At 39.7% G+C, this 14207-nt stretch overlaps 1 protein-coding gene across 2 annotated transcripts in view; it reads right to left on the bottom strand.

Moving 5' to 3' along the window:
* The window catches only part of MTRR (5-methyltetrahydrofolate-homocysteine methyltransferase reductase), a 28610-nt gene extending 14936 nt beyond the window's left edge, over positions 1-13674 (bottom strand). For both annotated transcript variants that reach the window (XM_039329256.1, XM_039329257.1), the window contains exons 1-8: positions 13394-13674; positions 12465-12622; positions 9632-9785; positions 7435-7552; positions 4273-4603; positions 3524-3643; positions 2158-2311; positions 208-296 (exon numbers count right to left, since the gene is read on the bottom strand). In XM_039329256.1, the coding sequence (XP_039185190.1) occupies positions 208-296; positions 2158-2311; positions 3524-3643; positions 4273-4603; positions 7435-7552; positions 9632-9785; positions 12465-12608 (1110 nt within the window). In that variant the 5' untranslated portion in view covers positions 12609-12622; positions 13394-13674. The remainder of the gene's footprint in view (positions 1-207; positions 297-2157; positions 2312-3523; positions 3644-4272; positions 4604-7434; positions 7553-9631; positions 9786-12464; positions 12623-13393) is intronic.
* Positions 13675-14207: the final 533 nt, after the last annotated feature.

Raw genomic sequence — 14207 nt, 5'->3', positions numbered from 1 at the left:
ATCAGGCAATAATCAACTTGGCTAGACAGTTAAGTAAGCAACACATCAGCTTTTGAAGACATTTAATTTGAAAACCAGACAGTACAGCTGCAGTACAGAGACAAACTAAAATGGCATTTGGTCTAGACTCAAAGCGAATCTTGCTGTGTACCAAGAATTATAGTTACTGACTACATGACTATAAGAAAAATTAAATGGGAAAAATACCTTTTTGGGAACTGCTCTGATTTCCAGACACCATGTAAAAATAAATTTAACAGTATTCTTATCTGGTATATACTGTGGCAATGTTGCTCCTATTTTAAAAGAATAACATAAATTAAAACAGAGACCATATAGAAAAACTTTCATCTTCTGTATAATTACTTGGCAATCTAAAAAGCAATCCAACTCCTTTGGATCAGGTAGTATAAAGCAGGCCCTGGGATATAATTTGCCCATATATTCTGAGGGCTGCAGTGAGCATGCTCGTAATCGACAAGCCCAAAACTCTTAGAGGATAATCCTGAGGGGTAAACAGAAAATCCTCCCTGAAACACTTCCTCAAGTACCACATGCAGAAGGGTTCTCGGCATAAATGTTAAAACTTAACAAGATCAATTGCAGATAGTTTGCATCCAGTGAGGTCCATTTGTATCTAAATAATAGTAATAATAAAATTGGAAGGGACCTTGGAGGTCATCTAGTCCAACCCCCTGCTCAGGCAGGAAACCCTATACCATTTCAGACAAATGGCTGTCCAGTCTCTTCTTAAAAACTTCCAGTGTTGGAGCATTCACCACTTCTAGAGGCAAGTTGTTCCACTGGTTAATTGTTCTAACTGTCAGGAAGTTTCTCCTTAGTTCTAGGTTGCTTCTCTCCTTGATTAGTTTCCATCCGTTGCTACTTGTCCTGCCTTCAGGCGCTTTGGAGAATAGCTTGACTCCCTCTTCTTTGTGGCAGCCCCTGAGATATTGGAACACTACTATCATGTCCCCCCTTCATCATTCCCTTCGTTAAAGTAGACATACCCAATTCCAGCAACCGTTCCTTATATGTTTTAGCCTCCAGTCCCCTAAACATCTTTGTTGCTCTTCTCTGTACTCTTTCTAGAGTCTCAGCATCTTTTGATGCCAGACTGAAAGGAGCTTTTACAGCAGATTTTATGGGTGTGCAAAAAAAAAAAAAAGATCAATGGGAAGTTCTATGTCTGAGTGGAAATCCATTTGTATTACAGTTGGATAAAAGAATGTCCTAAGAATGTATCTTTTCAGAAGGGATCTTAGAATGTAAAGTTCGGGAAGGAAAGAAACCCCCAGGGAAAATTCCTGGAATGATGTTCCCCAACTTGGAATGCTCCAGCATTGCTGTGACAGCATCCCCCAAATTCCAGCCATTGTGGAATTCTGGGAGTCAAAGTTCCAAAATAGTTTAACGGCACCCAGTTGAGCAAGGAGATTGAGATTATTTTCTTTGTGGATTAACTATTTGACTGATACTGAGATGCTGAACAAATAATTTAGTATATACCCCAAGCAGATCCCAGATTTCAGTTATGAAAGGATTATCTTTCTTTTATTTAGCAATGACAGAATAAGAGAACAGTTTCTTATGAATCAGAGATAAACGGACATTGTCCCAAGGGCGTTTCTATGTCCCCTCCAATTTATACCCAGGCAAGGCAATTTTATGTAAATTGATCTGACTTCTGAAAGGATGCTTTTGATAAAAGTTTGCAGTGTACCTACATTTATTCAGAATAAGGAGTCCCGCAAAGAGCTCCTAAAAGATTCAAATAAATTCAACAAAAATAAGATTAAGTTTATAAATTCAAGTCTATGTAATAGAGAATAAACTTGTAAGTTGGATAAAAGTGTACACATATATGAACACAGGACTAAGCTGTAAATAAACCTAACAGCAAAAATAATGCAATGATTCACACAAACATTTGAGGGGATAGCCAAACCTACAAACTCATCAAATGTCATCTGCTGATGGCATTTGAACTAGCATGCATTGTTGTAAATAAAAAAAAGCATAAAAATGTTTGTTTATTTTAATTATATAAATTAATGAAAGACAGTCTCCAGACAAAAATAGGAATATAACTCACGAGATTACATTACTTCTGAAAAGGTAGCATAATATGCCTTGTAAAACTGACATATAACTTACCTCTCTTTTTAGTGCCTTCCTTAACTTTTAAGCAAACAAAATGATCTTTTTTTCCCAAGAGTCCCAAAATATCAAGAAGTTCCTCCACCTCCAGTGCATTATTGGGACAAGTTATATTAAAGGCATCTCCAGGCTGGTAGTTAAATGTTGTTTCCTGTATTCAAATTATTATCATTATCATTATTATTATTTGTACAATCAGCCAGATATTTAGACTGGATTTTGCATTTTTATCAACTTATTGAGTCCTTCCCAGAGACTGGAATATTTGTCTTTAACCTTTTCTGTTTCTTCTAACATAATCATAGATGCACTAAAGGAACAATCAACCAGAATGACACTGAAAATTTATCAGATAAGTGTGTACATTGCCATTTTACCTATTTATAGGAATCTCACCAAACTAACTGCATTCACTACAGAACATCTAGATATGCACTTCAAGGTTTGGGATGGGGGACAGGTCTGGTCTCCATCATTTCCTCCCCTTCAGCGATTCTAGGGTAGCCAGTTATTTAAACTCTTTCCCTCACTTCAGTGGCAGATTCCACATCTGGAATACTGATTCTAATTCTTTTTATTGAATTGCCCAAATTAGGTATTACATTTCTGCTGTTCTTGTCCTGTTTACTTTTCCTACAAAATAAACCTATCAACAGTGAAGCCTTAGCCCAGTGTTTCTCAACCTTGACGATTTTAAGGCATGTGGACTTCAACTCCCAGAATTCCACAGCCAGCGTTGCTGGCTGTGGAATTCTGGGAGTTGAAGTCCACATGCCTTAAAATCGTCAAGGTTGAGAAACACTGCTAGCCAATACATTTGTGATTAAATTCAAGTCAGCATTAAGAAGTGTTTTCTGACTAGCCCTCCTTTTTACCCTCTATACCGTTTTCCTTACCTTTTCCCAGCTTGCTTCTCCATTTACCCTCCCATACTCACTTCCAAGAAAAGATTAATTAGATCCTCTAATATCAGCCTAGTTTAGACAAGTTCTATACTGAGATCCAGCTCCTCCTATCCCGCTTGCTTTGCCCTTGTTTTAATTTCTAAACTGCGCCATTTGCTGGGTTTTGTTTTACTTATTACCCAACTAATAGGAAAGATTATCAAATTCCATAATTTAGAGAATTATCAAAGACGCTTTTAGAATACCTCCTTTACATGCATACACACAAGTGAGGAAACCCTACATCAGATTTAATTGCCCAGTGAACACTGAATGCCAACTATCTAAAATAAACCAGTGCAGAGAAAGCAGAGTTTGCTTGCTGAAGCTTTGATTAGCAATACATCACATTGAAATACATACTGCAGTTCTATGTTTATCAATAACAGCTGAAGTATCAAAAACATCCATCAACTTACAGAAATATCCAGTTCCACCAGCAACGTTTTTTTAACTGCATCATCCCTAGTAAGTTGAATGGCTTTGGTGACAGGAACACGATAAATGGAGTTCTCTGAAGTATAAAGTAGGCTGGCATTCTGCAAATAAATTGACACAGGTTTAATTCAAAGAACTAACTACAAGAAATAATTACACAGATGTTTGATATTTACACTTGATGGATAATCCACCCAAATAAAGCCCTTTTAGGGCCACATATTTCAACATGGAGTATTTATTTTCCACCTGCTGGAACATGTGTCGCCCTCATTTTCACATGACAGCCATGTATTTTAAGCCTTTTCCTCTGTTAGAATACAAATATCAAAGGAGCAAAGGCCAAACTTGCTTTTAATAGGTGGTAGAACAAGGAATCTCGGCACAATTTCCCCACTCCAAGGGACCACCTCTCATTCTGACCTAGACTTTGCTGAATTCTAGTCCTTACTTTGTAGGGATTAGAGGACTGCAAACTAACTTGCAAGAAAAAAAAACTTAATTATTAAAGATCTATTTAAGTCTGAATAAGACAGGCTGATGTTGAAGAATTCATGTTAATATCCATGTTTTTCTGATTTGTTTTATCAGCTGCTCAGTTATAATTTTAGAAACACATAGGAATTGTAAAGACTCTTCTATATGTTTAGCATGAATTCTAAAGCAAAATTCAAGATTCCAGATTCTGAGGTATTTATGGCTATAATATCTTTAATATGGGAGACTTTACCTGGCCACGGCTTTCTTCAAGCTGCACCTCTAGGTATTCCGGTGGCAAAGCAGGAATATTAAGTGTAGCCTTTGAGAGTGGACGCACTGAGAAAGAAAGTGACGGTTGAGAGTTTTCAGTAGGACGTTCTGAGTCAATATTTTCTTTTGATGAAACATTATTTTTCACACCGGAATCTTCAGTGTTCAAGCATTCTGCTTGGACGCCTATACAGAGATTAGAAAACTTGTTGGCACAAAAAGATGCATTTTTGTCTTCTTTTCTAGATGCAAACTCTTGATTAAGTGCAACCCAAAGCCCAGCAATCCATGGTTCAACCACCAGCTCCAACCTGAAACAAAATAAAAGAGAGTAAATGAATGAAAAGATCAGGGCAAAATCATCTCTTTTGACTTGGTCTTGACTTGAGGGTGGCTTCATGGTCATGTCCATGTAGTTTGCTTGCCAATAACCTGGAAATGATTTGTCATTGCTCAGAAGATAAGCAGAGTTGACCGTGGTTGCTGCTTGGATGAAGACCAGACTGGGATTTTAGGCTGAAGGAAAACAGTGATAATCACTTCCATTCTGTTGCTCAGAAAGCAATACAGACATCTCTCTACAGACACCAGGATTAGGGACTTGAAAGAGGCTTGTCTTTAAATTAAATAGAACAACAGTTATTGCAGGTAGTCCTTGACTTACAACTATTTAATGACAGTTTGGAACTATGGTGGCTTCAGAAAAGGTGACTTATGACTCACCCTCAATAATACAATCATCGCATCCCCCCGTGGCCACATGATCACAATTCAGGTGCTTGGCAACCGGCCTGAACTGACAATGGTTGCAGACTCTTATGGTCATATTATTGCAATTTGCAACCTTCCCAACCAGTTTCTGACAAACAAGATCAATTGGGAAAACTTAGTTTGCTTAAGGACTGTGGTAAAATGATCATAAAATTGGATCTGGTCACCTAATGACTTGCTTAATGACTATTATCGCTTAGCGATCAAAATTCTAGTTCCAATTCTAGTTAAGTCGAGAACTATTATTTACTTGGCTGCTGTTAAAGAAAGCCCATAAATGCCACAATAAAAAACGTACTTTTGGGAAATTCTTATGTGAGCATTTTCACAAAGAAAGATATAAGAACTTACTGTTGCAAAGAAAAGAAAAGCTAACTTTCCTGCTTTTCTCTACAAGCTCACCCAAACTTCACCTTTATGAACTCAAGATACAAACCTTTTCTGGAATTGATATAGAACACGGGTGTTAAATTGCTGGCTGGCCGGTTGCATCATGCGGAGGCCACGCCCACCCCAGCTCCGGCAATACAAAAAAAAAGTCACGATGCGTTGCGACACGTCACGTGATGCTGTGAGTTTGACACCCGTGATATAGAACAAGGCTTTTCAACCTTTTCTCCCATTGTACCACTTTTAGGATATGGCAATATCCGAGTACCACCAGTTGCCTAGCAAGGTGTCAAAAACTTGATGACCAAAAAAAAAGGAAAAAGGTGATGAAGTACAGGTAGTCCTCGACTTACAACAGTTCACTTAGTGACTGTTCGAAGTTACAATGGCACTGGAAAAAGTGCCCCACAAGCCACAGCCAAGCAAGACACCTGCCTGCCTACCTGGCAGCACTCTTTCTCCTGTCCGAGGTTTCCATTGTTCTGAGCATTTCTGTTGAGGATTGGCAGCGGAGGTGGGGTGGGGGTGTTTGGTTTTTATTCCTCCCATCTACTGGGTGGTTGCAGCAGGTTTTGGTCACTTCACATGTCCCTGGGACATTGTAACCATCATAAATATGAATCAGTTGCCAAGCATCTGAATGTAAATCACAAGACCCTGGAGATGCTGCAACATTCCAGCTGATTGGTGCTTCTTCTGGGCTCAGCAGAAGGGCCAGGATCAGGGCCAAGCTCCAACTGGAGCCTAGTGCTGATCCTAGCACTTCCACCGAGCCCTGACAGTCCCGAAGAAGCGCTGATCCTGGAGCTTCCGCTGAGCCCTGACAGTCCTGCAGCTCCAGCCACCTCTCAGTCAGGCTTGTGTGGTGCTGCCACCGGTTCAGCTCATTCCCCTCCCCCACTACCACTTTTCTAGGATGGTTGCGTACCACCTGCCAGGTGCCAATGTACCACAGGTGGTACCCGTACCACTGGTTGAAAAGCCTTGATATAGAAGCAAGGTAAAATGATAAAGATGACAGCTGTCCCTGAGTTCTTGGTATTATTTCTGCTCAACAGTTCTCCTGTTTTAGCTCTTAAACTCACACTCACAGTCACTAGGTGAGGAAAACAATTTACTCCAGGCTCAGCAAATAATAGCTGATAAGGAAAGAAATGTGAATCAACAAACTGTCTTGGAAAAAAAAGCTGGCCAGGGTGATTTTGGGTGGTTTCACTTTCAATAGGATTGGGCAGAAGAGTAGTTGAAATCCAGTCCAAAGTTTCAGAGAGGCAAGTCAGGTTTATCAGCCAGTCAAGGCTAGAGTTTCGCAATCAGGATTCGCAGGAATGACATGCCCCAGCAGGAAATAAAATGGAGAAACACATGGGTGCCTCTTAAATCAGCCTGCAGCCAGTTGTCTTTAATCATTCGGCTATTCTGATGGTGCCTAAATCTAATCAACTTCAGGTAATTTTGGCTTAGTGTCTGACATTCCACTGGTTCAGCTGGAGCAACTTCTTCAGAGTTATAATCTGTCATGGGCCATGACAATAGTTCTGCCAATAGGCAAAACAGCCAAAGCCTTGTCTCAATTGAGATGAGGGAATCTCAGTTTTAACTTGTGCTAACACAGTTGTTCCAGGAGTCAAGACTAGCATGGGTAGCATGAAGCCATGTCAACTCTAGCCAACTTCCTGACATATTTTTCCTGGCTTTTAAACCTCCCCCCCCTCATTTGTTGTTATGGGACCAGCATTATTCCATTAAGTCAGTGTTTCTCAACCTTGACAATTTTAAGGCATGTGGACTTCAACTCTCAGAATTCCACAGCCAGCAACGCTGGCTGTGGAATTCTGGGAGTTGAAGTCCACATGCCTTAAAATTGTCAAGGTTGAGAAACACTGACTTAAGTAAAAACAATATTTCATATTTATATGAAATATAAGTATGTTGGAAAGAAATTAAAATAAAACTTATCAGAAAAAAATTAGGTTCTTACCCTACAGCATCATCAGCTAATCCCACTTCACAAAACCGTTGAGCCCCAAGTTCCAGAAATCGTTTGTCTATTATTTTCCCACCATTGCAGAAGAATGTGTATTCAGAGTCTCCTAGACCTGAGAAGATCAAACTAAGGATTAAACTCACATCAGACATCCAGATCATGTAAATAGACAAAGAATTCCAAAATGAATTTAAAATTTTACTCAAGCATTAGAAAAACAAAAAAAACTAACAAGAAACAACCCATCTCTACATCCCCCATCCCAAAATCCTAGAATGAGTCAACATCACATCTATATTCTAGTACACTTCTCTGTAAAGATTGTACTGGGGAAATTCTAATTAGAATTCCTCAATTAGCTTAGACATAGATTCCAATACCTGTCATCCCTAGTCAATATCACTCCAACACTATGATGTATGATTGGCTGAAATATATCTTTTGACATCTGTTTATAGAAGTTCACTATCATTTAAGTAACAACTATAAATACAAAGGAATTTTCTACAGCCTCTGCCTATGGAAGAGCTTCAGTTTCTTCCAGTTACTTTTGATCTCCACAGAAATCAAATTAGTATATATTCCATATACACAATAGGATAACTTCTAGGCAAAATACTTCAACCAACCAGAAATAACTTCAGAAATGGTGAGTTCCTTTTGGAGTAAGATGGAATATGAGTATCATTTCCTTCTAGTTGATGAAGGCCAGCTGGGAGGTGATATGCAGTTGAATCACTGACTTATTCCTTGGTCACCTTGCACGTAGGGAACTGCAATGCACTTTACTTGGGGCAGCCCTTGAAGACCATATGTAAATTGCAAATGGTACATGATGCAGCAGCATCTTCTTCATGACCTGCATTGGTTTCCACAAGTTTCCATGTGCAATTCAAAGTGTGGGTTATTAGCTATAAAGCCTTCATGGCACTGCCTGTCTGAGGAATTACTATCTCCAGTGCAGTACAACTGGATAGAGTTGGCATGCTCTGAGTCTCACTGATCAAACAGTATCATCTAATGGAACCCAGGAATAAGGGCTTTTCTATTGTAGAACCTGCCCTCTGGAAAAGTATTCCCCTTCTCAAGATTTATCTTGCCTTTATCTATTTTGTCTTTGCTCAATGGTCCTTTAAAATAATATAATTTTTTTTTCTAAAAAAGAATTGCTTTTGTTCCCAAGCAGGCTTTGGATAGAGCATATGGGGGGAGAGAAGGGAAATATTATGGAAATATATATGTTCATTGTGTGTTTTATCATTCTATCCAGACATAATTGTCCTTTATTACATTGTTTTCCACTGTTCTTAATGTTGTCCTCTGCCCAGAGTCATGAGGGAGTTGGACAGCTTTATATTGAGTTAGCTAACTAAAAAGAAAAAGAAAACCTAACAAAAATAATTAAAACAGCTGGCTTGATTGACAGGTAATTGAATTTGGGCTCTACAGTATGGAAGAACTGTGTTCACTCTTTGTTAGCTACTTGATGTCCAAGGTATTTCTGAGGGAGTAGGCAACACTCAAGAATTTTTGAACATTTAAATTGCCCAAACAATAATCTGGGGTGAATTCTACATCTAATCCCAACAGAAGAGGCATTAAGGGGATCAAAGGACTCAGGTAAGCAACAGTGTCTATCCTGAGATAAATAAAGTTGCTTCAGCAAATTACTATTTAGTGCTCAGAGATGGAAGTAATTTCATACACAAGTTATGGAAATACTTAAATTTATGTGTCATTTAGATATTTTGTATGACACGTGATATTTGGGAGCAGCCCAGAGTTACCTGAAAGATTGGCAGCTATATAAATGTTTTAAATAAAATAAGTATTTTATAATTTGCACATAAAAATTGTCCTTTAGAGAAATCGTGCTGCTCTTTCACTATTTAAAGTATTATTTATAAAAGCCATTTTTTCCATCATTCTTTAACAGAACACCGATGACATTGTTTCAAGTTTCATTGGATTTGGTTTATTATTTACAGGCTGTTAAATTGTATTTCATTTTTATCTCTAAGATTTATTTTATGTTACCTAGTTTCTTTATTTTAGAAACTTTTATTTTATTTAGATTTTTTAAAATCTACTTTTCAGGCAAAAATAAAAGAATTTAATTTACTCCACAAGATATACATAGCTCAGATTTTTTTTTTTTCCTCATGAGAACAGTAATTTATAAGTCATTTACCTAGCAGTCCATATCGTATATGAGACAAGTGATCAGATGGCAAACTTTTGTCATTAATTTCTTTTATAAATTTGATTGCAGTATCTGGAAGCTCTCCTGTACCAGTAGTAGAAGTAATAATAACCACAGGATCCTTTTCCTTATCCAAATTATACTATAAGTCAAAAGGAAAATATAGTATTAAAACACAAAATCAAAATAACTGTGTCATCTGTACATACACTAAGAAATTTATATCAACCAATATTAAGGCGTGTTGGCTGGGGAATTCTGGGAGTTGAAGTCTACGCATCTTAAAGTTGCCAGTGTTGAGAAACACTGCTCTAGCTTTATGACAAAGATCCGAACAGTACAAAAAAATATTCAGAGATCTATCATATGAATTACTAAACCCTTCAGAGTCAATATTCAGTGGTTCAATGCACACTTATAATTTCTAAGACTGCTGTAGCATAACATAAGCTGAAAAAAGTAGATTAAGAGCTGTGCCTTTAATAGAAAAAAATTAACAAAAATAACAAATAAAATTGCAACTACATGAAACATTTTAACTGTAAAATTTACTCTACAGTTAGTCCTCAACTTATGAACAAAGTCATTGCAATCATTAAGAGAGGCATCCATGTGACCACTTTGCTCAATGACTGCAATTTCTGCACCTCCCAGTTGTGGTCCCTTAAGTGGACAAAGCCAAAGAGAACAGGCCTTCCCTCCAGGTACAGAAGGGAATTGCTATGCTGGAACAGAGAAAAGAAACTCGGATTCCAAAGACATGAGCTTCTTTTCTCTGGCCCGGTGAAGCAGTTTTCATCCTCTCTGTTTGCTAGACTTTTTAACCTTTAGAATCACTGCTTTAGCTAGCTTTCTGTTTTTCAGGCTTTCTGCCCTTCAGAAACATTGCATTCGCTAGCTTTCAAGTCACAAAGCTAGCAAATGCAATCTTTCTGAACAGAAAAGTAGAAAAAAAGCCTTTCTACCCTTCAGAAATATTGTGTTTGCTGGCCTTTTATTTATTTTCAAACTTGTATGCCACCTATCCTGCTAAAGACGACTGTAAGTGGAAAGCTAGGAAACAGGATCGTTCTAAAGCAGACATATCAAAGACAAGGCCCGGGGACCAGATGCGGCCCGTGGTTTCATGTGGCCCGCGAAGCCATCCTGGAAACAGTGAGGGAACGGCCCCCTCTGCCTTGGCCCTGGCCTAGGCCAGCCGGGAGCCAACGTACAATTTTGTGGTGGCCATCTATGTTGAAACGCATTCAGTCTTAGCTCCACAAGGCCATCTGGAACCAGCGAGGAACCAGCCCCTGCCATGTCGGCCCCGCCCCCTGGGTGCATGTTGGGGAGGTGTCACCCTTTGTGAGGAATGAAAAAATGCACCATCGCCTGGAAGTGGCCAGCAAATGGCCCTCACCTACTTCACATATCCAGCTTGATGGGCTCCGGTGGACGGGTTTCAGCAGGCAGTGAGGCTCCTTCAGTGGACCATGCCTTGGCACTTGCCCCGGTCCCACCCCCTTCTGCCAGAGACCCTCAGATCTGTCCCACTCCTGTCCAGGCCTACAGGTCCCCTTGACGCAAACGATGTAGAGCTGGCCATGCCCACCCAATAGGCCACACCCACTCCATACACACCCACCCAGTAGGCCACACCCACCCTAGCCACACACCCCGCCCCTCCCGCGAGGGCAACCGCAATGCTGATGCGGCCCTCAATGAAATTGAGTTTGACACCCCTGTTCTAAAGGGTAGGCAGGCTTTTTCCAGCTGGTTTCTTTGAGAGCAACAGGGCTGCTTGGCAGAGGGATTTTGCCCAATACAGAGGCAAAATCAATCTGATAGACAAGGCCTTCTACTTTCAACGCCCTGGCTGAAAAAGTTGCCGGTAAAAGCTAAGCAAGATTTTAGCACTGGGCCCTTGCTAATAATATGAATGTCTCTAGGTGTGATTAGATCAACCACTAGATCAATGGAAATTCTGCTATAAGATGCAGGCATACTTGCAGTTTAATCATTTCTAGTTATTAGATATCCAAGAGAATACTTTACATAGGCTATACGGGTAGTCCTCGATTTATGACCATAATTTATGTTGTTGAGACATTCAGTGAGTTTTGTCCCATTTTACGACCTTTGTTACGACCACAGTTGATAAGTGAATCACTACAGTTGATAAGTTAGTAACACAGTTGTTAAGTGAAACTGGTTTCCCCACTGATTTTGTTTGCCAAAAAGTTGCAAAAGGGGATCACATGACCTTGGGACACAGTAATGGTCCTAAGTATGAACCAGTTGCCAAGCATCTGAATTTTGACCACATGATCATGGAGCTGTTACAAAAGTTGTAAGTGTAAAAAATGGTCATAAGTCACATTTTTTCAGTGCCATTGTAACTTTGAATGGTCACTAAATGAATTGTTGTAAGTCGAAGACTAGTATTCAGTACACTATACTATTTTTGGATTAGAAGAAAATGAGATCAAATTCTAGTCACTGCCTTTCTAAGTTTAATCTTGACTTTCTAACATGTTCTGAGGAAGAAGCTGAAATACATGTTCATGCATTTTTAAAAATATCCTTGCTATTTTATTTCTTCTTCTCCAGTTCCTTTTCTGTTTGAAAAAAAGACAAACTTTTACAGGTCTATATAAACAATTGATAGTACAACAGTTTATTTCATTTCAACTGAACAGAAAAAAAAAGCAAGTCATGCTTTGTGATAGATAAGATTTCTAAGGAATCATTTGAATATTCAGATAAAAGAGTAGAAGACAAAGGGTAAATCATTCAATGCTTATTTTGTCAAAAATGGCTTTTAATATTACAGTCTCACCTGCTCCAATTCACTGATGCAGTGAATATCAGCTTCAAATCCATGTTCCTTTGCCTCCTGGCATATTTCTTCAGCTATGGCTTTTGCCTGTCCTTTCTGACTTGCATAAAGCAGCAGAAATCTTCTATTTCTTTCACAACACATTTTTCAAGGTTTAACTGAGGGTGGCAGGAAAAGAAAAATATGTGGTACACTTACTTCTAAAGAACAGACACAACCCTTTTGTACACCAACCTGCTTTTGGTCGTGTTTCTTTAGTTTTACAGGAAAATACACTGGGTGAAAATTCTTAATGCATAACATCTACATTTATTAGCGTTCCACTCTTCTATTCAAAACAGTTAACGCAAATAAAATACAAAACAAAAATAAAAACTAAAGGCCTGAGAGAAGAGATGCACCTTGGCTGCTACTGCAAAAACAGAGAGCAGGGAATCAAGCACATTCCCACGTGACCAATAAAATGTATCCCTGAAAGCAAGCAAGAAAGAAGGTGCATAGGTCTTAAACAGGCCTTAAGCCATCGAGGGCTTTATAAATTGTACATGGGAAAGCACTGATCGAGGGCAGATTTTTTTTAACATGGACCTCTAATGAAGCATGCCACGTTTTGCACCAATGGAAGCTGCCACTGCATTTGTCTGTTTCCCTTACATTCCTCTCCACTTCCGAAGGCTCTGAACAGCTTACTTTATAAGTAACAACGCAGAAAATTAAAAAATAACAATCACATTAGAAAACAACTTTGCTCGGTTCTTCGAAAATACAACTGGGGAGTGGGTGGGAGTCCCTGCAAGTGGACTCTTGGAGGTGAGTCCCCCAGCCAGACCCTGCTGAATCTTCTCCGACAGGGAAATTTCACACTGGAAACCTATCTTGTCTTTTCCGGGTATAAAAAGGTAAATCGTCCCTGAGCACCAGAAAAATACCTTTCCTTTAAAGGAGAACTACAGCTGCTCTTCTACCCGAGAAGGGGTTACAACAGCCTCCGATCACACGCGCGCCGCACAGCACCGCCCAGTTTTGCGCTACTACAGGAGTCAGATCCTCGCTGGCACAGGGTCGGAGAGAGCAATCCGGCTGGGTCAGAAGGGGACCCACCGGAAAGAGCACGAAGCGAGACCTGCGGTCTATTCCAGCGCTTTGCCAGGAAGGAAACCAGCAGTGGAGCGCCGGTTCTCCAGAAACCTTTCCAGAACAGGCTGATTCCCCCCCCCCCCGTCCGCCTGGGGCACTTTCCTAACCCTGTCTCTGTCAGTCATCATGAAGGGGTGGGTACAAAAAAAAAGTAGATTAATGTTCAAATCTATAAAGAGGCGACCGTCTTTCTCTTCCACCCTTTTTCTAGCTTCCAGGGAAATGCCACAGGGGCCTGCCTAAGAAACTCCTCATTCCGCGCAGTTTTTCGAAATGCAAACAGCGCAACAGTTTACACTCCCAGATGGTAGCATCAGCTGTTTTGCAAAATGTTCAAAAAAAAAAAGAACCATGCCTAATTGATATGCACAGCAGGAGGGGCTGGGTCGTCTTGGCTTGAGGTAGCCGGTGATGCTGAGATGGAAATTAATGATAATCTGTCATGAGCGCCACTATTTGAAGCGTTTGAGGCATTTTGTCAAGCCGATGAATTTTGATTTCCAATCCCATCATTCACCAGCAAAATCAACCGGGAGCTCAGGGCATATATTCCTCTGCAAGATTTCTATCTCCACGAAGTATGCAAAAGCAAATCAGGGTCACGTT

This window comes from Crotalus tigris, unplaced genomic scaffold (assembly GCF_016545835.1).
Source record: "Crotalus tigris isolate CLP2741 ecotype Arizona unplaced genomic scaffold, ASM1654583v1 scf7180000024391.5723578, whole genome shotgun sequence".
Taxonomy (NCBI): Eukaryota; Metazoa; Chordata; class Lepidosauria; order Squamata; family Viperidae; genus Crotalus; species Crotalus tigris.
Note: the sequence above shows the minus strand (reverse complement) of the source record. Positions and strands in the feature narration are given on the sequence as shown.